General features: G+C 40.1%; 1 protein-coding gene across 1 annotated transcript in view; it reads right to left on the reverse strand.

Annotated features, from left to right (window-relative positions):
• Positions 1-9060: 9060 nt before the first annotated feature.
• Positions 9061-23242, reverse strand: part of raver2 (ribonucleoprotein, PTB-binding 2) — a gene marked incomplete at its 5' end in the record, with an annotated part of 74334 nt that continues 60152 nt past the window's right edge. Inside the window, 10 exons of the mRNA XM_083911356.1 lie at positions 9061-9248; positions 12126-12344; positions 13290-13391; positions 14016-14123; positions 14957-15138; positions 17110-17215; positions 18860-19197; positions 21758-21869; positions 22601-22699; positions 22789-22871. Coding sequence (XP_083767482.1) covers positions 9108-9248; positions 12126-12344; positions 13290-13391; positions 14016-14123; positions 14957-15138; positions 17110-17215; positions 18860-19197; positions 21758-21869; positions 22601-22699; positions 22789-22871 — 1490 coding nt within the window. The 3' untranslated portion in view covers positions 9061-9107. The remainder of the gene's footprint in view (positions 9249-12125; positions 12345-13289; positions 13392-14015; positions 14124-14956; positions 15139-17109; positions 17216-18859; positions 19198-21757; positions 21870-22600; positions 22700-22788; positions 22872-23242) is intronic.

The following is a 23242-nucleotide window of genomic DNA, read 5'->3' on the forward strand; positions in this document are numbered from 1 at the left end:
ACGACAAATCAGATTTCTATAAACTAAAACTGACCAAATTGTCATATATTTCTATCAAGGAGCAAAAAAAAAAGAAAAAAGAAGGTGAAACAGACCCACTAACAGGATAAGATTTCCAGCATTACACTAGATGTTTCGCTGCGTGCGTATGCAGGTTTTGTTTGTTTGTGCTGTGTTGACTTCGGGAACCAGGCCGCGCTGTGTACAATCATCACGAAGACGTCCAATTAAAGATATATTCATCATTTGATATACATTGGAGATCAAAATATCGCTGTCGTATTTCTCTGGTGTTTCTACGTTGTTTGAACAGATCTGAGTTTTAAAAGAAACAATGTAATTGTCCTTTTACCTCTTTCTTATGGATGAAAAAGACGTTAGAGGTGATCGCAACATGGTTGGCCATTGTCTGTTTTGTTTCAACAGAGCGTTTGGACCCGGAAATCACATTTTGAAAGGTTGTTACATCAGACCTAACAGGATACCACTGCTGTACTAGCATGTTTTTTTTTTTGTTGTTGTTTTTTTTAACTTTATTTTGTGAAATAAAGCAAAATTAGAGAAGATTGTGTCAGAAGAGAAGATTTAAGCAATGTTGTCTTGGGGCTATATGAAAATTCACCATGACGTCACAACAATAATATACATTCTTCCGGGTGGCAAAAGCATTCTCTGATGGCACCACTAGTAAACAAACCCTTCCTTGTCATTTAACCAGAGTAAATGGCTTGAATTATTGGGTGATCTGAAAAGTGGAAGTAGAACTTATTTACACACTTATAAGAATCCTTAAGTGAAATTTCATATTTGTGCATGAGCTTTTACATGTCAAATTAGTAAATGAAAGTGACTTTGATGAGAGAAAGCAGTAAGAACCTGGAAGAATGTATATTATTGTTGTGACATTAGGGTGAACTGTCCGATAGGATTCAAAAATGAACGGGAAGTGCAGAGGCCACAGCTTTGAATGACTTTAGCACATCTGCACCCACAGGACATCACTAGTTTCTCACACTGGTTTGATCTTGGTCCATTCTTCTTGCAATCTCTTCCACACTTCAGTAACTGTGGTGGGTTTCTTAGCCATTACTTTGTTGCCAAGGATTTTCCAGAGATTCTCTGGGATTTAGATCTGGACTTCAAGGCAAGGGCCTCTACACTTCCTATTCCTCTATAACCCTATAGCTCTAAGAACACATGTTGAAATCTTCTCTTCTGACACAATGGTTACTGTTCTCTAATTTGGCTCAGGTTTTTTTTTTTATCACAAGATAAAGGTTTTTGTTGAAGTGACTTGGTTATTTAAAAAACATGCTAGTACAGCAAAAGTATAGCCACAGCTGATATTCCATCAAATTATTAACAATAAAAAAAACAATATTTCAGAATAAATCAAATATTTATAATTTGTTCCAAAGAAGTAGTCCGTAGCAACTTAACACTTATATTTCCTAAAAAAAATCAGAATGCATGGCACACTTAGGCATAGGAAAAGATAAAAATCATAGGTGATTTTCAGGTCAGGGGCTTGAGGGATGTAGCCTGTGACGGTACTTTGAAACTGATGAGCAAAATGTATGGTGCAACCAACAAACTAATCCCAGCGTTAATCCTAAAACCCAGATTCACTTTGCTATGATGCCAAGCATGGAAACTATATCACAGATACATCTTAAATATGTATATGACCACCTCAATATCTCTGCTGGTGCTTCCTAAACACCCCCACGCGACAGGAAGGACTAGAGACTGGATGAACACCAGAGTGAAGACAAAATCCACTTACAACGTCGACAGTGGACAGCTGGGGTAAGACTGAGGACGACATCCACATCTGACACCAAAAAATATTTCAAAACTCAAAACTCCCAAGGTAAAGAATGAACATAACATCACTGTGTGCAAATAACATGCCCAGGCTCCTAACAACAAACAAACAGTGGAATTTATTTATTATTATTATTGATCCAGTTCATGTGAAGTGACAAACAGCTGCTCAATAGATCAATTTCTCAAAAAAACTGACCAGTCTGCATGGAGATTTCATGACACCTGTTGTGTCCTCAAAATTCTGATTAAAAAAAAGATCACAATTATCTCGCCTGTGTAAGGCTTTCTTGACCTATCAATCTGTGAAGTTTTGAAATACAGACGTTGTAGGAGGCAGTCTCTGAATCAGGACAAAGCTAATGTTCAGCAGCAAAAGCTAAAGCAGTGTATACTGATGAAGCTGTTTGGCAGGCACTATGGCCACGCTGTCAGTTAACTTAAAGTCTAAGTTTGTGGATATTCCATATTCCAATATTAAAGACACATCAATGAGCCGCACTATTGTACTCTGTTACATATTCCAAGATACTCACTAGAGCACAAAATCTGTATCAATGAAAATTGCCCCACACAAAAGCACAATTAACTATTGATTGGGTACCATTTGCTAAAAAGTACAAACCCCAGTTGTTTAAGGAGACTAGCCTTTTTTTTAAAGAAAAAAAAAACTATATATTGGCTATATTAAACTACTGTAACTCAAAATTTAAAGATTTACATCTTCAGTAGGAGCAAATTAGCCTACAAACCAGAAGCATCTGCAGAACTCATGTCAGACCAATCACAACTGTTCATCTAATGTTGGGCAGGTTTGATTCATGAATGACTGACGTGTCTGCGCAACACACCAGGCTCAAGAAACTCAACTCATCAAAGTGTCAAACTCGGCAGCGCTGATCAAATATGAATCAAGATTCTGTTACTGTTTTCTCATCACAAATGTATTCAGAGACACATTTTAGTGTACGCCATGCTACGCCATGCTTCATTGCTGTGGTTGGTGGTAGGTCTATCGAATTGCGTCCAGAAGCATTTTGGTCTGCACCATTGATGAACGCCTCTTGGAAATAACAACTCTACAACAAAAATACACAATATCATCAGCCTTAACCTTTAATTGTGAATGGTGCAGATTTAGTGGGATTATTCTGCACTAAATCGCCACATTTGCACATCCCGTGACTGACAGGTTTGGAGGCTTGATGCCAACTGTGACCTTATGGAAGCGTCTACATTTAGACTGCTGCCACCTCACATGATGTTTGATGGCTGGCCTGAGGTAAAAAGGAAATGCAAGCTGTGATTGTTTTCTCTGTTGATACTGAACAGGTTGGAGGATTTTCTCCACAGAAGAGACGATAACAAGCATAAAGGGACAATAATGTATTCATATAGATTTGGATCACACCAGGAGAAGTTCTGTGAGATTACAGCTAATAGAAATAGCAAAGCAGAGAGGAGACATTTCCAGTGTTGGTGTGTGCGCGTATGTGCGACAGCGCTACAGGTAAAACAGACAAAACTGGATCTTCACTGAGCGAGCAGACAGAAGAGGAGAAAGCCACAAAGAAAAGAGTTTTTAAAAAAAGTTGGAGTTGTTTTTCCTTTCCTCTCTTTCTTTCTTTCTTTCCCGTAGCCTGTCTCTCCTTAACCCCACTATCTACCGAGAGCACATTTTAAGAGAACTTCACCCACAGAAACTAACACACCTGCAATTACTGTTTCAATACACACACACAGAAGTTGAAGTAAACACCGGTTCAACTCTCATTATCTGCAAAACTGAGTAAATGTACGACGACAAAGAGTAGCTTTAATCAATCTGCAAGTCAAGATGTGAGAGCAGACAGGGTCAGATATTAAAAGTGTAAACCAGGTTCATACAGATGCTGTCTATTTTCATTTCTGTCAAAGAGGTTGCAGCAGGGCACACACATTACTGGCTGTCATACTGTTCTCGAAGTTAAAGGTACAGGAAACTTGAAAAGAAACAAAACGTCAAATAACCAGGCCACACACACCAGGAAGGGTGTTTCTACTGGATTTGAATCGAATCAAGAAGATCAGGGGGATGGAAACAACCTCGATATCACACACATCAACAACAACAAAAGTTTCCCACTGAAGTTGTTAACATTAAACAACCTGAGAGAGAGCAGCTTTACCAGGTTTAACCCATCAAGAAACCAAATGAAAGCTCCAGCCATAACACTTCAGTATTAGCAGCTAGACGCAACATTACTGGAAAAATTCTGAGCTGCACCGAATAGATAGATAGGTTATTTCAAATATTGTTTACTGACCAAGTTTTTGTTGGAGTTGCAGTTCACGCTGCACACCAATATCCTTTATCTTCTTCACTTTAAATAAGTTGCTAAATAAAGACACTAACTAAACACTTAACTTTCCAGTTTGACTAATCACATGTCAATAACACATCAAAAGGTGAAGTCCAGGGAAGAGCAGTGTTCCACATTTGGACATATTTCTGTCTGCGTCCAAAAGAAAAAAAGAAAAAAGAAAAGGAGCAACCAACTGCTAATTGGTGTCTTTTTGGCAGGACCACCATTACAGTTAACACACCAGTTTCCTGTACCTCAAAATGATTTCCAGACGAAAGACTCTACACATAGTTACTCGGTCAAGTCCAATAGTTATTTCTGCTCTCAATGTGTTTTTGCACAATGCACGGTCAAAACTTTGCCTCCTCCAGCTTCAGCAACAGCAGCAGCATTAGGATGCACAGACAACAGTTACACTGAGAACACACCCAACACACTTTAATTGACCTTTTATCCAACATGCATGACAGGCAGGTGCCCGTGCACAATGCCTGATCAATATTGAGTCCCTTTTTTGAACAGCTCTTGGAAAGGGTCAAAGCAATGAAATCTGGCTCTCATTAAAGAGCTGTAATTTCCATCACTAATATGTCCCTTCCCTTTGTGCTCTCAAATTTGGAATTTGCAAGATTAGGGCTCCGATTTGTTCCGTCCTCAATAGTTCTGACATCCACAGTCTGTAGTATATAGAGTCATGGTGCTTAAGCTAAAGCGGACCCTGTTAAAATAATTCAGGCATGGCTGAGTTTAGCACCTGAATCCATTGTGGCAGACAGTCAGATTGGAACATAGTTGGTCAGTAAGACAAGCGGTAAAACAGACAAGCAGACAGTGCTTCTGCTGCCTCAGCTGCTAACATCCACAAACACAAAGGCCCCCGTCTCTGGTCCAAACTCACACTCACACAGACAGACATTTCTTTGCCGTCTTTTGGAGAGGTGGAAATAAGAGCTGGTTACTTTTCATCCACTCACACCGGGAAGCAAATCAAACTGAGGCTCCTCCAAGCCAGACAGCCAACGAGTCCAGAGGAACACATCACCATAAAATGTGTCTAAGTGGTTACAGTTTCAGGGGGAATCAGGCTGATGAAAGAGTGAAGAGTGAAGAGAGAGAGAGAGAGAGAGAGAGAGAGAGAGAGAGAGAGAGAGAGAGAGAGAGAGAGAGAGAGTTGAAAGTAGATTTGATTACAGGTACTGAAGGGCCACCAGGGCTCTTTCACCCCAACTCTAAGTGTTAGCAGGCTGACTAAGTGGATCTATTGCTTTTCAGGAAGATCAGGTGTTGGAGCATCACAGCAGAGAATGGGAGGGAAGTGTTGATGGTTTAAGTAACAGACTAAATTCATTTATCAAGGTAATGTTGCACTCCCGTCAATTTAAAGATAAAACATTAGTTAAACAGCAGAAATTCAAGAGCGCAGGTTATGTTATGACTTTAAGAAGTAATTTCATGCAACACTGACATTTTGAAGTCCATTATTTAAGGCAAAAAATCAGTTTCAAAGACAAATTTAGAACTAATTGGAACGGAAAAATGTTTAAAGGTGTCACCTTTAGAGATATCTCTTAGCGTTTTGGTTATTTTAGTGAAGCAAAACTAAGTTGACTGTGAAAGGCCTGAGAAAAAAAACATCACCAAAATTAAGGCATTTTTAACTAGCTCATCCACCAGCAATATCATACAGGAAACATTCAGGACAATAAGTCACAATAGTGCAAAGACAAGTTAGTAAAAGTAGAATAAATGGAAATTGAAAATAGAAATGCATGCTAAATAGAAAGTGTGTGATATTTGCAAGAAATATACGTGGGGAAGGAAAAGTAAAATGTTATTCATTTTTAAAATGTTTAAAAAGGTAAATATAAGATTAACCTAATACTTGACGCCATCAACTGTCAACTGGAAATGCCAGTGTATGAAAATGGCTGAGTCTGTTATTTGTCGAAATCCCCCATTAATATCTTACCAAGTGGGTAATACAAAAAGAAAAAGGAGGAGAGCCATTGAATGCAAACAAACATTTTTTTAAAAAGTCAGAAAATTCAATGTAAAATATATGCACACATGCAGGCACTCAATGGGAACAAAGAACACAAAGCAGACACATATTTAGGAGAATAAATGACATTTTCTCACTTTTTCTGTGCATTCTAATACTCCCCTCCTTCTCTTTACTGTCCATATCCTCAACATATAGTAGGGATGCATGCTTCAAAATGTGTCGCAGTTTCATATTAAATATAATTCTCTGCAAAATGAGACTAATGCATCACGCGTTAGAAAACATGTAATTTGACAGAGTGGACAGTAACAGGCGACAGAGAGGTACAAAGAATAGAAGGATATGTATTGCCCTTTAGTTTACTGTTAAGCCATTTTATTAGTATTTAATAAGCATACCTGCACACCACTGATACTCTTCCATTATTATTGTGTCTGCACATGTACATATCATGTACATCCTGCCTATAGCGAGCTGTTATCCCACTGATGAGAAACTTGCACCACATATCTTGGCCAAACTGATGTACAGTATCTGCATTATCTGATCTCACCTGCTATTGGGTTTCACAGTGTGTGCGCGTGGTTGCCATGGCGATGCAAGTAATTTTATATAATCAGATACTTGTGAGCAGAATACAAAGACACAGAAACAGAGGGAAAAAGGCTTTTACCAAGCGCACAAGCCACTATGTAGGAGTATATTTAATGCTGTGTGAATAATATACACTAGAAAATAAACATTTTACATTCAACTTTCTACAGTACTAGGAGCCTAAGTTATTGCCGGTATGTGCACATAAAAATAACCTAATGTCCACGCTGTAATACTAAAATACAAAGCCCTCTCCTCAATAATAAACATCAAACAAACCTTCTGGACATGAAGTATAATTTGGTTCACAGACGTTGCTCTAATAAAATCAGTCTCTTTTCATAAAGGATAAAAAAAACTTTTCATTTTTCACTTTTAAAAAATTTAAATCAAAGTGCAGAAATTCTACCAGCACACATAAAAAAAAACATGCACAGTGGCTCGTTAGTCGCATGTGATGAGTATAAAATGAGACGATTGTACTGTCTCCTAAATGATAAAGACTGTGTCCCAATCTCATACTTCACACCAACTTTATACAGTATTTACTAATCTTTATGGCATACATTCAAAAACATTGTCTGTATTTGAAACAGCCTACTATACCTCCCCTACTGTGCCCCAAAATACAGAGTCACAATATCAGGTCATAGCTTTCGCTTTCCAAAGATATATACACGTATATACTGCAATATCAATTTATTGAACAGTATCATACTGCATACTGCGTTCGTCAGTACTACTGTATGCAGTAGGCGTTTTGACTGCAGCCACACACATTTTATAGCGACAGGTAATGATGCACTATGTGCACCATGTAAATGCAATTAAACTACAATCACTGCCAATTCATCTGTACAAGGAGAAAGCCAAATGTTTTTCCAAGAACGTAATGTTTTTTGTTGGGTTTTTTTCTGCCATTTCATACCATAGAACATAAGTTTTAATTTTTCTCCCCATCTATGGACGGCTCCTCCATCTCAGGTATTCTTCCTAAACATTCTGAATCGTTAAAATATGCGTTGTCACTCTTGCAATTCAGACTACATACTCAAAACCTGCATTGAGTCAGTATGTAGCATGGATTTGGGACACACTTACAGTCTGAAACCTTTATGTTCTGATGGCAGCTGAAAATGGAAGTGAAGCTGCTGTTACAGTCCCAACAGATGTTACAGAAAACCCCCCAATGTGTTACAACAGACAGTAGAGAAGAGAAAGGTCGGTGCCCTAATATTTGGCTTAAATGTTGAAAACCAAACCAAACCACATTTGAAACACAATTTGATTCACTATTAATAAATTGCCTTGGAATATTATTATATTATATCAGAAATATATATCAGTATAGACTGAAAAAAATCTGTAAATGTTTTCCTGTCATTCATGTAGTACAATACGCTCACAAGAGAGCTGGAAATCATCTATTAAATGTGATATTGTCTGTTACGCATGGCTTTATATATTCTGTATTTACACCAGCCTTTTATTTTTTGTCCAGTATTTAGAAAGGAAGGTCCATTTATTGAGGGAAGCTATTGTAAAATTCACCAAAATTAAGGACTGATTTTTTTCCTGATGTGCTCCCAAACCTTGGGATTAAAATGGCTGACACTTCCTACAGAAACAACATATCAACACGCATAAACACACAGACACACACTTATTCTCTGTGGGAGTGAGAAATATAAAAGAGAAAACCTGGGCAATACAGGTAAAAGAGAGAAGACACTAAAGCGGGAACAAACAGACGTCAGTTCGACTGACTAATCATCAAAGCTTGAGTTTTAAGGGGGAGGACTGGGAGACACCTGGCCTTAAGACCAGTCCTAAGACCGTTTCAGCAGGCAGACAGACAGACAGGCTGCCTGGCTGCGGATACAAAAGCAGCTTATACGTACAGATACAGTATACTTTAGTTTACATAATATTAGAAAAAATGTACAAGATAATATAAGTTGAGTACAGCTGACACACTGACTGAGACGCAACAGTTTAAGTTAAGAATTTAAGGCTTGAACAGGACAAAAGCAACACTGTGTGTCTGTGTGTGTGTGGTTGTGTGTGTGTGTGTGTGTGTGTGTGTGTGTGTGTGTGTGTGTGTGTGTGTGTGTGTGTGTGTGTGTGTGTGTGTGTGTGTGTGTGTGTGTGTGTATGTATGGCTTGCTTTCACTTGAGCCATTTGCAACCCCAAATTCTATTAAACTCAATACCTACTATAGGGATGCAAAACGGCAGCCACGGAAAGGCCACTAGAGGGAGCTGTGACATCCAGCAGATGTATGTGTGTGCGCCTCCCTCCATAAGCTTTAGGCTTTAAGGTGGTTTGGTTCATACTAGAGCCTCTTCCTCTTAAAGTAGTCAGCGTATTGCCCTCCCAGGCCTTGGGAGTGCTGCCCGATGTAGGCGCCATCCTGAGATGTCACTTCCTGCACCGCCAGCTGAGGGTACTCCCTCTTATGACCTCTCGTCTGGTTCTGCAGAGACAGAAGTGAGAAGAGAGGGAAGAGTTAAAGGTAAACAAAGGCCTTAAATGTTGCCTTTTATTCCATATAGCAGATGTATTATATGGCTAAAATGAATGAGGCAAGGACACATCCTGCTACATGGACCTTGTGTGTACTGTCCAATTCTATTTTTATGCAGCTTGTCTATTTTTTTTTCTCTCCACAGGTGGATATACCGGCTACGCAGTCCTTCAACAGGTAAAAACTACACAGAACTTTCTAAATACAAGTTCAATCTGTTTAAAAATGATTAAAATAAGCATGTCACTGTACCAGAGGCGATGTGATGCAGCAGAGCAACTTTTTTGGGTGTTTTTACATGCCACATTAAAATAACCCTGTAGTTAAAACGATCCAGTTAATTAATTCAGTAGCAGTTTATATAGCCTACGTTTCCAAACCCTGCAGAACAAACTGCGTTATCACTTGCAAAAACTCAATATGCACACAGTGCAACAGTAAGCAGCCACACGTTACTGACACAGTTTGTGTAGCTACAAAAAACCTGCTGCGTCCACAAAACATCACTTCCATAAACAAATTTGATGGATTTAAGTTCCATAAATGCTGAAAATCAAATCCTTGGTTTTCAAATATCTTGACAAAGTTTGACTGCTGCAATTTAGGACCGACCTAAAGGAGCTGTTCCTCTATTTGCTTTTGCTGACTCGTTTTTTTCCTTTTCTTCTTGCGTTGATTGCCTGATAGCTTCTGTAGTCAATACAGCTGTTCATCACTACTGCTTTAGTGCTAAATTACTGTAAGTACTAAATGATCCAAATAACACATGGGACTTGACAAGACTACTGTGGGTTTTAATCGCGAAATTGAATGACACCTAAAACTGAAAAACTGAGAATAAACTCAAAGAGACTGGGAGAGGAAAGTGGAATATAAATGTGACTAGTTGAGGAATGTGTGAGCAATGCAAACATCCTGAATGTGTGTGTGTGTGTGTGTGTGTGTGTGTGTGTGTGTGTGTGTGTGTCTCTCTCTAATGGTGTCTCTCTCCTGTGAGATGCACTCTGTACAAACAAATGTAAATCTTTCTAGAGACGAGGCTCAGCTCAGACGTCTGTATCCTGTCTGCTCACGTCATTCTGCTCTCTGTATCTCTCTCTCTTCTTCCTCTTCTTCTTCTCTTAATAGTTTTCACAGCCTTAAACTAAGAGGACAAAATGAAGGCCGTACTGTAACTCTATCGCCTATCTCGTGTGTATTTTAGACATACACAGAAAGACGTCTTACACTGTATCAAAATATGATCAAATATATTTACAAAAACAGGAAGAACTAGACATAATGGACAATGTAATGTATTCTCTTTTAAAAGTGAGACTTGCTTCTATCTGGGGCAGATGGTCACTGTTAAATCATTTAACTTTTTGACATTACGACGGCCTGCTATTGAGCCCGCAGACCTTGTGTTTTTCAGTCGAGGCCTCAGTTTTAAAACATGTGAAGTGCTGAAAATGGTGAAGATATGGGTATCATATGAAACTAGCGATCCAAGGAATCCATTGGTACCACATGAGCGAAAAATTGGTGTGACCTCTGACCTCAGGATGTCTGAATGAAAATGGGTTATATGGGTAGCCATAAGTCTCCCCTTAACATGCCCAATTTATGAATATCTCAGACAGTTTGGGGCATAAAAAGGCAGTTTTCTCATGCAGTACAATTTTTTTATTTTCACCTACTCTGTGTAGTATGTGTATATCTCTGCATACTGGGGTCCCTTAATAATCTTGGAATTGCAATTGGATATGATCGGAAAGCTGAGTCTCCATATAAGGGCATTTCATTGTTAATGAGAGAATTTTTTAATTTGGCACCAAATCTGTGTGACTAATGTTATCAACCCAAAAAATGCCGCAACAACTTATGAGCATGATGATTAATTAAATAATTAATTAATGATTAAATTATCTTCACATACTCAGCTAAAATACGATGTATTTACTCCTATGTGACCTTTTATGTATCACTAAACATCCCCTGTCCTCCACCCCTCTAAAATAAGAGGTTAAGGCAGTGATTAACATTAACAGCAGTAATGCAATGAGTACTTCCTGTTGCTGCTTCTCATAAAATATTTTGACATTTCTGTTTGTTTTGATTGTGAAGTAGATACAATAAAACGAAGAGTGATCCTGATACTCTCACCGAGTTTCGACAACTCATTTTTTAATGCAAAAAACAGTGTTATGACCTCTGTTGACCACTCATACACAACAGAATATCGAGTTTTAAGATAATAGTAAAAAAAAAAAAAAAGTGTGAATATTTTTTATATTTTGGCCTTTGTTAAGGATTATCTTCTTACACATAAATCCATCCAGGAGTGTTTTTTCTGAAATACTATCCAAGGAGCTGAACAGTGATCTGCCAGCTCCCCACAATCAACAGCTAATACCACCCACTAATACGATGGAGGGAATTGCTGTGAGACATGCATGAAAGGTAAGAAAAGTGTCAAAAGTAAAAGATGTCATTATGCAGAATGGCTCATTTCAGAATTATATATCTTATATTACTGGATTATTATTATAATGCATGAATGTGTTCATCACTTAAATGTGGCAGCTTGTAAAGGTGGAGTTGATTTGAACTACTTCATACTGCCGGGTGGCTTCATCTATAATAATGTATCAAAACTGATTAGTGGATTTATAGCTTGTATTAATAATATGCAAAGTAACTAAAGTTTGCTTATAAATGTAGCGGAGTAGAAGTAGAAAGTAGCATAACAGAAATACCTTGAGCAAATGTACTTCATTACTTTCCACCGCTGCTCACAGATAAAAGTGTCACCTCCTGTATTAGAGCTTATCTTCCTCTACTCACATAGTAGTAGGTGTTCCAGTCAGTGGCAGCAGTGTGCGTGTGCGTGACGGGGTTTGGTGCGGCTGCTGCCGGGTGCGGCGCCCCGAGGAAGCCGGGCATTAAAGGCAGAGTGCTGTAGGCTGGGAGCACGGCAGCAGCTGGTAGGACGGCTGGTGGTGGGGCGGCGCCATTACTGACTGCGTGCAGAGAGACTCCTAGAGGCTTACACACATCTACCTCCTATAAGAGACACACACACACACACGCACACGCACTTGCACACACACACACACACACACACACACACACACACACACACACACGCATTGAATGACAGGTGGCAATGTGAAGAAAATATTCCCCAAAAATCTTACATTTCACGATCCATTATGTTTATAGCTATCTTTTATTTATTCATTTATTCATGTTAACATTTCTGCCCCCTAGTGGCTATAATGAGACATATACAGATGTCTACAGATTGCACACGGACTTCCCTCCTGTCTCCTGTTTTATGTACTTGTACTTTTCCTTGAAGACAAACAGCCAAAACTAAATGTCATCATGTCAACATATTTTCAGGTCAGTTCAACGCCAAAGAAACTAAATGTCAGGTATGGTATTGGTGGTATTACTTTCTTCAAGATATCAGCTTCCCCACCAACAGTGAGCTCAGCAGACCAGAATGCGACTCTGGCTGCATCTTCAAGCGAAACACTTTACATGGCCTCCAGCAGAAGCAGCAGATAAGACTGGACGTGGCCGCTCAGTGTGTGTGGAGATGTCTGGCATCAGCTGCTGGGTGCAGAGTGATGTGTTCCCTCTAACAGGGTATCAGTGTCTTGGAGAGAGGTCACAGACAAACTGCATGTAAATACCAGCATGTTGCTCCGAGGGGATGTGGCACAGATACCTTACACTGTCTGCAGGATGCTGTTTGACTCAGATTTAAAGAGAATTTGGTCTGTACGGAGGGCGCTTTGATAATTTCTACAGAATAATTAGTCATTTGTATGCTGGAATTTTTAACTTCTGTCAGTGCGTCAAATTTTCCTTCCTGGCTGATTTTGCTGCCTTAGCTTAACTGCTGAGCGTATTTGTTTGTATGTGACTTTGGCAATTAGGCTTTTGAGGGTTTTAGGACCAGGCGTGTGTGTGTGTGTGTGTGTGTGTGTGTGTGTGTACCTTGCTGGCGTAGGTCTGGTTGGCTGTTGCAGGCTGGGAGTAGTACTGAGTGACCGCCTGCATGTAGGAACTGTAATCCCCGTAGGTCGTCACCGGAGGAGCCTGGAACACAAGACGTTTTCAGTTTTTACAAAATCTGTAGGACTCAATGTTTACATTTTCTTGGTTTTAACAATACAAAAACAAACATTCTTTCTGAAGTTTCAGTGGTCATATTTACGGTGAATTTTGGTCGATCTGCATTATCATTTCTCCCCCATTTATCACTTTACATAAGTGAGAATAAATTCGGGGCTGCCTTCACCAACAGAGCTGTTTTCTGTGATCTGAAGTGAACAGTGTCCCAACTTTGATGTATGGTGTGACGGCCATTGCATTGTGTGCCTGTGTTTAACCATGCTTTTTCCTCATTGTTTCGAAGGCAGAGCGTGAGTGCAGCCGGATCTGGAGCACCTTGGCTTAATGCTCCACGAGCTATAAAGATCCCACAGCCTCCAGTGGGGCGCTCTCTCCATTCCTGCCAGCACCTGTTATTCCTGTTTATTTATAATTTATATTATTTGGCAAACTCTGTCCATACCCAACTTTTTTTGTGGTCCACCATTTTTTTTGACCAATCTGCTGCTTTTTTGGCAAAAATTGATGTGCCAAAATTTTGGACACACAAACATATATCAAATCTCACACAGATACAATTGTGTGTGCGCGAACGCGCTTGTGTGTTACCTGTGTGTGGTCCTTGCTGTAGTCTGTAGCCGTGTTTTCCTGTGGAGCAGCAGTGCTGTAGGTGTGGGCTTGTGCTTGGTAGTGCTGGTACCACTGTTGCATGGCCTCCTATCACACACCCACACACACACACACACACACACACACACACACACACACACACACACACACACACACACACACACACACACACACACACACACACACACACACACACACACACACACACACACACACACACACACACACACACAGCAGCAGCAGCAAACATCAGGTGCTGACAGATAAATGTCTGCTCAGTCATTTTCTTGTCTTTTTTCTCCTCCTCCTTTCTTTCAGTCTTTCATTCTCTGTCATTCATAAACTATTGTTGCTGCCGACGGCTCTCCCCTGTTCCTCTCCTTTGTCTTGTCATTTCCAGATCAATTAAACAGACCGTTTTATTGGTTATCTAATAATGATTAATTTGTTTGGATGAGTAGATTGTGATTAACATATAAAATTGGGTTTGCATCACGCTGCAAATATCAGATGTCACTCGCGTTGGGGGGGATAACTACCACAAGAGCAGAGAGGAACAGAAAGAAAGGAAGACAAACAGCCAGCAGGGAGGCTTCATGGCTTGTTCAGAGTGGAGTGTTAAGAGAGACGAAGGAAGTAGAGACAGATGGAAAGACACTGTGCTCTGTGCCAAATCCTCTCTCACACTGTCTGTCCAAATATCCATACCCATTCTCATCTCTTCCACCTCCCTGCCTCCCATTGTTACAGCATACTCTGTCACTGCTGCTCTCATCCATCCACTCATTATGTATCCATCCATCGATCATCTATTATGCCACCTTCCCTCCCTCTCACATTTTAGGGGTAACACAACAGTGAACAGGCAGACCGCATCAATCATTCACTTGTATCTCTGTATAGCGTGTCTGTATCTGTACCTGTGTGTAGGCCTGGTTGTATTGGCTGTATTCAGTGGATGTATCGGTGCTGTATTGGGCTGTGGTTGTAGCTGCCACGCTGTGGGAGAAAGAGCCAGAGCCCTGGGAGACAACGGGAGCAACCGTGCTGCCGTACACCCCGGAACCGGGCTGGCCTGCCTGGGCTTTACCCCCCACTGATCCTGAGCAGTAGAGGAGGCACAATGAGTTTGTTCATGTTGTGGGTAATGACATTTATATACACATTAACATTGCAAAATATCTCAAAGGAGTACTCCGACAGAAATCCATCTGTTGGTGCCCTTGAAACTTGGTTGTGAAAAGTTTGTAGCCAGCAGCATCATGGAGGACGGCAGCTAGTCTGTTAAGATGAACCTCTTTTTTTGAAGAGGGTTGAGGTAGGGGTGGCAGGGGATGTTTAGGGGGAGATAGCAGGTCAACAGTAGATGCCACACAGAAGTGATGACATCATTTGAAAGCTGGGGAACCTGAAGTTTAATTTGAGATGCAGCTCAGCACTGTGTGTCAAGTTCTTCTAGTTACAAATCTGTAATAAACATTGTGTTTTGGTTCGGGGCCTTTTCAATTTTGAAGGTTCAGAGTGTATAAGGACTAAGGCTTAGGACATTATGATGGAAGTTTATTATTCCTATTCCCAAACTCTATTAGGCTGCAATTATTGGGATTAAAAGGGGAGGTATCCATGGAATCCATTCAGATATCGGGAGGTCAGAGGTCTGGGGCGGCCGTTGGATCGTTCAGAGGTTAACAACAGTTCGCTGGGCAATGAAGAGGTGTTGGTGAGACAAAGAAGCAGGGCATTAGTAGCACTGTTGTGGAAAAACTATGAGTGTTTAAAGCCTCTCAACACCCACACAGCTGTTTTTAGTTATTCTGGTTGATTAGATATCTGCTTGGGTTTAAGGTGGACAGATCTTTGATGGGAAATCATGGATCACAAATGTCCATCTACCACTAAGAATGATAAAGTCATTTTTTTGTCCTGCCTTAACAAGTGAAACAAAGCTAACAGGAGACTCAGGAATATGTCAATCAATCACAGTACTTACGCCCACACCCAATCATCCAGATCAACTGAAAGCACCTATTTGGCTGTTTAGAACTTTTAACATACAGACCAACGTCCAATGATTGATTGTGATTGCTTTCTTAAGCCTTATCTGGATGGGTCTAGTTTAATGTGGGGACTTGGGGTAAGGTCATTTTTTGAATTTGCCATGCCAGTAATTATTCCGTAGAAAGTCAGTAAAATATACGGCGATTATAACCTTCTGTAAAACAGTCCGCAAAGAATACCGCGGGTAGACATAGTACCTTCTGAATACAACCCTCTGAAAAACTTAGTTGATATATCGTCATATCCCATCAATACGTAGTTCCCACATTTTTTTGAGCATGGAGGCACTTGAAGAAGCACTCCAATCACTTTTTAAGATAATTGATTCTGTCCTTTAGTTTTGTGTTTACTTAAATTTGTGACATCAGAAAGCTACGTAGGACGCACATGACCACCTGGGAGATGATGGCAGCACATCGAACGAGTAACCCCTTCCACCTCTGGTAGAATCAGGGATTTCTGGCCATCTATATTACAGACGTCCTGAGGTAAAAATATTTTACCCCACGTCCCCACGTAAAACCAATCCCTTCCGAATAGGGCTTTACTCATAGTTCGACTCTCACGTCTGACGTTAAATATGTTAGCTTAGCTTAAAGACATAAAAAGTTAGTCTGACTCAGTCCGAAGCATTGTTTAAAAACAAAAAGTTGTGTTTTTTTGTGTTTGTGTGGGACTATCACTTGGCCAGGGGCACTGACTCCCTGTAGTCTGGTTATCGTTGTGAGGTTGAATAAGCATATTAACCCAAAATGTCGAGCTATTGCTGTAAGGAAATTTCCAAGCATGTTTCTTTGATATGACTGGGTTGCTGTTGGATTTAATTGGAATGCATAACTATATCTCAACCCTACATGCAGGTAATCTTTATAATGAAAAGATTAGCTTATTCTTTGAACAGCTTTTATTAATAGAGGTGAAAGTGTTTGTCCCTGAGACAACCTAACTTGCTTCCTATACAAAAGAAGGAATTTAAAGAATCAGCTTGAACTATGCATGCATCTTCATACTTCACCTTGCAGAACAACCCCTGGCATCACACTGGCCAGGTTCAGGTAAGGATTGGAGGGCAGTCTGACTTCTTTAGGAGGATCGCCCAACAGAGAGCCCTGACCACTTACCTAAACAGTGAGAAACACATTTAAATGCTATTACTAACCATTAGCAGGTTAAAGAGAACAAACATCACTCTGTCATATTTACAGAGAAATTTCTTGCAGCCTGCCCTTCGACCTTTTATTCCACAACTTTGAATCCTTTCTATGCTCACTCTTAACTTGGATTTTTAACCACACCGACAAAACAACCTTGACATAAGGTTTTTTAATGTAACAAAGATTTTGATGAAACGCTGAAGAGGCTGTGAAAACCTTTGGAGGATTGTACTCTCTGTTTAATTATGCTTTCCCTCCATTAAAGACACTTTAGAGAAGACAGCGCTGGGACTGCAATCAGTTCCCTTAAGAACTTTAGCACTGTCATTATCTCTGTACGCTGACCTATTACGGCTGATGATGTTAGCATGGCGGCACTTTATCTAAACCCGGCTGAGTCAAAGAAATGTAGATGAGCAAAGAGGCAGAAAAAGTATTCAGTGTGTGCAGAAAAGTGGCCATGTGAGTAGGCAGGCAGAGAAGCAAGCAGGTCTCATACCTTATCAGTAAGGGCGAGACACAATGTGCATTATGGGAATATCCCAAAGGAAGAGCCCCTGAACGACTCACAGTGTTAAGCCTGTGAATGTTCTCATTTGTCCAGGTCATCGTTATCCTCAAAGCAATTTCAGTCAAAAGCAACTGGACTTGGTTATTTGTCAAGGAAGACGAATCTGACCAAGCTGGGACTGGTCCGACCAGAACATGAACTGATGAAGCCTCTTGGATGAGAGGGGGAGAGTCTTCCTAACCAAGTCCAGTTGCTTTTGACTGAAATTGCTTTGAGGATGACTCAGAGTGTTTATTCATATGCCCACTCGATGTGTTTGAGTGTTTTAAAGAAGCCCCGATGAGGCTAAATCAGGAATAAATACCTACCTACAAGAGAAAGATGGGTGGAGGAATAGAAAGAGACAGTCGTGAAGGACTGCAACAACCAATCCTTATCATTGATTAGTCTGTTCATTATTTTTTTAAATTGGGTTCCACAAGATAGTGAAAATGGCCATCATGTCGATCAACCAATTGGTTTGTTGTCACCTGAAAACCCATTTCTCTTGTAACCTTAAAAATAAAATGTAATGTTTGAAAACCTAAACAAGTATCAAAGCTTAGAAAGGTTGCAACGAGTTTTGAATTTTTGATGTGAAGCAATCACGTCACAGCGCCATCTCTTGGAAAGTCAAGTCCGTTCAATTTCTGTGGTTCAAAGTCACAAGATAGATAGCATATGCTAACGATGCCCGTTCAAAAGGCATGCCTTTTTAAGTGAGTCACTAAAGAGTTTTCTATACACTCATGAAACTAGAGTTGTCTAAACTAGCTAGCTAATTCAAATCTGCCAGTGAGGGTTGTCATTTCAGAATCATTCAGTCGGCAGAATCTAAGGTCGATGACTAGAAATGAGGCTTCCTTGTTTTGTCCGACTGATTATCAAAATAACTGTTCATTTCATTTTCTGTCAACCAGAGTGATCCACAGTCAGGTAACGACACATGGAGAGATTCAGAAGTGACACGGAATAATTTGAGACGTAGAACAGGAGGGAAAGTGAGGTTATATGGCCCAGTGGTGTGTAATAAAAAAAGTGTTTGTGTTCTCAGTGCTCACCATGCTAGCCAGGTGGCAGCCATCCGTGCCTGTTGACGTATAAATTCCTCCAGGGGGTTTAGGTGGAGGCGGGCCGAGACCTGAGTTACTTATACCCAAGGAATAGCTCTGTTCCTGGAGATGGGAGCTCATCATGGTCCCGGGAGGTGCTGGCTGCCTGTCACAGGAGATGGAGGAGGAAGAAGAAAAGGAGGAAGCAGAAGGGTTTGTGGAAATAGAATGGGTGGTGTTTAGTTCTCCCCCTCCAGCTCGACCCTGGAGGTACGGCATCACACCTGCAGCCGACACCACTACTGTGGCATTGTGGTTAGATGATGGCACCGGCTCCTGGCCCAACTCTGTAAGAGAAGAGGAAAAGGAAAAAGAGAAGAGAAGGAACAGAGAAGAGAGAGAACAAAAGGAAGAAGAGAGAAGAGGAAAGAGAAAACAAAATGAAACAAAGTTAAGGCAAGGAAAACAATGAAAAGGTAAGGATTGTTCGGGGAAATATGGAAAACAATCGAAAGGAAAGGAGAAGAAAGAACATTAAAAAGTAGGGAAAGAAAAGGGAAAGCAAAATGTAGAGAAAATGATAAGTTAAGGAAAGGAAAGGAAGACAAGAAAGACATAAAACACCTCATAGAGAAACATAAAAGAAAAAGAAAGGTAAGAAAAGAAAAGAAAGAAAATGAAAAACAAGAAGAAAAAAGGAAAGGAAAGCAGAAGGTAGGAAAGATGTAAAAAAAAAAAACAGCACAGAGGAGCAATGTGAAGGAAATACAGAAAAGGGAAATGAAAACAAGATAAAGGAGAGGTGCAAGATAAACACGTGAATTTTTTTTTTACTGATGGCCATCAGCGTCTCCATGTCCTCTGGACAGAGACGGATCACCCAGACAACTGGGAAACTGAGAGCTCAGCCCGACCGACTCTGCAGAGCCAGTTCTAATATTTGAAAATGGGTTTCCTGCGCGTACATCATGGTTATTTACAGCCCAGCACTTTGCTCCACACTCCCAATATTTCACTCACTCCAGGGTTTAACAAACGCAAATATGTACACTCAAGCACAAAATAAACATACAGATACAAGCACACATTATTTAAAGACGCACACACACACACTAAATGTGAACACACAAAAACACGCACGGTATTATAAATCCAATATTGCTGTGACAAATGGCCTCCACAGCATAATAGGAGAATCAGCTCTAACAAGCCTTAAGCTACCAATCCCAGCAGACACATAGTGATAAAAGACTCACATTACAGACAGGCACACACACACGCGCACACACAAGGGACATGCAAATACATCAGCACACATGCACACATGCCTGTGTGTGTGACATTTCGTGTCCATTTAAAACACTGCTTTTTCTCAGCTGATGATTGGAAGTGTAAATGCACAGCAGTTTTCCTGGGGATGTGTTTTTCAGTACTGTGCATCTGCGAGGCATTCGGGAATGTGCAAAGAGGCATCCGACCCCGACACCTGACATTAACATGTTTGGAATGAATTTACATATCCGTTTACATGTATATCACTTCTTCAAGAATAATCTGGTCCCAGCTGCTATCCTTCAAATTAGAAATTCACACTTTCAGTAAGAAGAATGACAGTGAGAAATACCTGAGAAAATACAAAGACCCAAAGTCCCAAATCCACACTCACAGACTCACAGACTTTGAGTCACGTTACGGATAAGTCCATAAGGGTTACGGCTTTCTCACTGTCAAAGCGTCAAATGCTTGAGGGCTCTCAATATTTTGAGCCCTTTGTGCACACTTTCCATAAATCCGCATCCCTGCAGACTTTACCTTAGGGAATCACCCACAATTCATGACGATAGTCATTAAAAATGGGGTTAACGGGGGAACCCAGGGAGCATTTAAAAAAAGGGTTACTGTGATCACCTCTGACGCGGGTTATTGGGAGGGATAGTGGGATTTATGTTTTTTTTTTTTTTTGTTTTTGTTTCTGTTTTTCACAGGCAAATGTGTTGATACACTATCTACTGTAACTGTTGTACTTTTTCTTGTTTGATATCTGCAAAATTTAACAAAAAATGTGGAAAAACTGCATAAACAAGGATTTAAAAGGCAAGCACAGGCTATATTAGTCTCCTAGTTTTTTCATTAACCATTTCTCTAAATGTTGCTTAATGATGCAGTGACAAAAACTAGTAAATTGATTATGTCGACAATTAACTCTCATCCACTCTTTATGGCATTAGCCTGGAAGCAACATTTAGGTTTGTATTGAGGCAAATTCGACTAAGAGGCTGTCAAGATTCTACCATGAGGGTAAATGTTCCGTTTTTGGTCGAGGTAAGAGGGTGAAAGCTTTTATTCCACTTGATTTACAAAACAAATCTTTCAATTCTTTGTTTTTCAGTAAAATTGAGTCCTCTTTTATGTTATTTAAAACAGTGTATGCCCTCCTCGTATTTGAGGCCATATAAATCCCTTAAAACATGCACAGAATATCAAATGGTGTTTTTTTATGATATGTTAAACATCTTATTTGAAAAAGCAACTTGTTTAACCTGAATTATTTTAGCATCAGTAAATCATGACACGATTAATTCTGAAAGCTAAGTGTAAACAAAGAGTAAGAGCATCACTGAGAAGCTGCACAAACACTCTCAGCCTTTATCTGATGTTACTGTATGTGCTACCTGGGCCCTTTACCAGAAGTCATACTGTATGTGCTGCTTTGTTTTACAGCACACACACACCTTATGTGGCTGTCATTGCAGAACTAGTGAATCAAAAAATTCCAAAACTAAACTAATTTGATAAACTCAGGATTAATAAAAACACTGGCGATTGGCATTCTGCACTATGACTTCATTCGTTTCCAGTAATGACAGCGAAACATTTGATGAGGGCGTGATATCCGGCCCTGCTCACCTGTAGGGGAGTCTCCCAGGAGGCCTTTCCCCAGTTGCAAAAGGCCTGGAGGCCGCAGAGACAAAGCTTTCTGCATCAGCAGCCTGGACGGGTCCCCGAGCAGACTTGAGACCTGCGGAGGGGAGAGAGAGAAGAGGAGATAGTCCGACAGTACAGTTACATACAGTTTATAAAAAAGATTATGTAAAGAAAGAAGGAGAAAGAATAAAGAGTGGAAAAGTTATGAAAGATGGATGATGGAGGAGAGAGAACAGAGTCTATCATGCATACAGTATAGTAAGTAAACAACAGAAGAAAAAAACTAAACTGTATGTTGAAATTATACAGTATGTATTATCATTATCTCTTCTCCTTTCTTACAATCTCCTTTGCACTGTTACAATTGTATATTAGCCTGAGGAAATGATGAGAAAAACAATAGAGGCAAATATCCTTTATGAAAAGTGAGGGGCGATGGAGGGTCAAGAAGAAAAAAAGGAGAAAAACAGGATTCTCCCTCTGTGGATTCTGAATCACCACCGCCAGATCTCCAAAACAACTCCAGTCAATGTGACTTTTAACTTTCACTACGGCAATTAAAGAAAACACCAGAGACATTTCAAAATATGCAAATCAAACAGCGATGGGAAACTTCAAGAACTCAAGGTCTTCCTTTTAAACAGAACAGAAGCAATTAGGGTGCATGATGGCGGGATGTTTAGTTTCATTGTGCATTGAGTTCTGACGATGAAAAGGTAAGAGCGCATATACACATGCTCTCAACTGTCTAACCCTAACCAATAACGTATGCAAATAATCAAACACTCACACACACACACACACACACACACACAGGTGTCTTACGCTGCTGATGCGTTTGTCTTTGATGTGAAGAAGCTGTTGCTGTGCTAGCTGCATATGCAAGAGGTTCTGGAGGACGAGTCCATTACCCAGCATAGCATTCTGCAAGGTGAAGGAAAGTAGACATTATTGTTACATACACACACACACACACTAAAAAGTCCCTACTCAGGTGTTGATGTTATTGTGACCTGGTGTGCTTTTCCCAGAGTGAGCAGAGCTGCGGTAAGAGGAGGTCTGAGGAACGGAAGGCTGGCGTGACGCCCGTACTTCCCTGAAAACACAAACAAAAAACAAATAAAAACATAAGTGCTTCTCTTTGTGTCTTTAAAACACCTTTTTTGTTTCCACTAATGCATTAATTAATCATCATCTCAACAGGCAGAGTTTATAGTGAATCTCAAACAATCACCTTCTGTTTTATAACAAGAGCAAGTGAAGTAATAGGGATTATTTTAGCACAAAGCAAATTGCAAGTGTGTTAATTCTGAGCTTGGACCAGGCAGTTGAAAAGAAGCTCAATACAAACAACACAATCAGGACAGAGAAGAAAAGCAGAAAAACAGTCTGTCTTTATTAAGTGTGCAACAGTTTTCTATAAAACAACAACAACAACAATAGAAACACACTCTAGCTTCAGCAACT

The sequence above is a fragment of the Echiichthys vipera genome (assembly GCF_963691815.1).
Source record: "Echiichthys vipera genome assembly, chromosome: 3".
Taxonomy (NCBI): Eukaryota; Metazoa; Chordata; class Actinopteri; order Perciformes; family Trachinidae; genus Echiichthys; species Echiichthys vipera.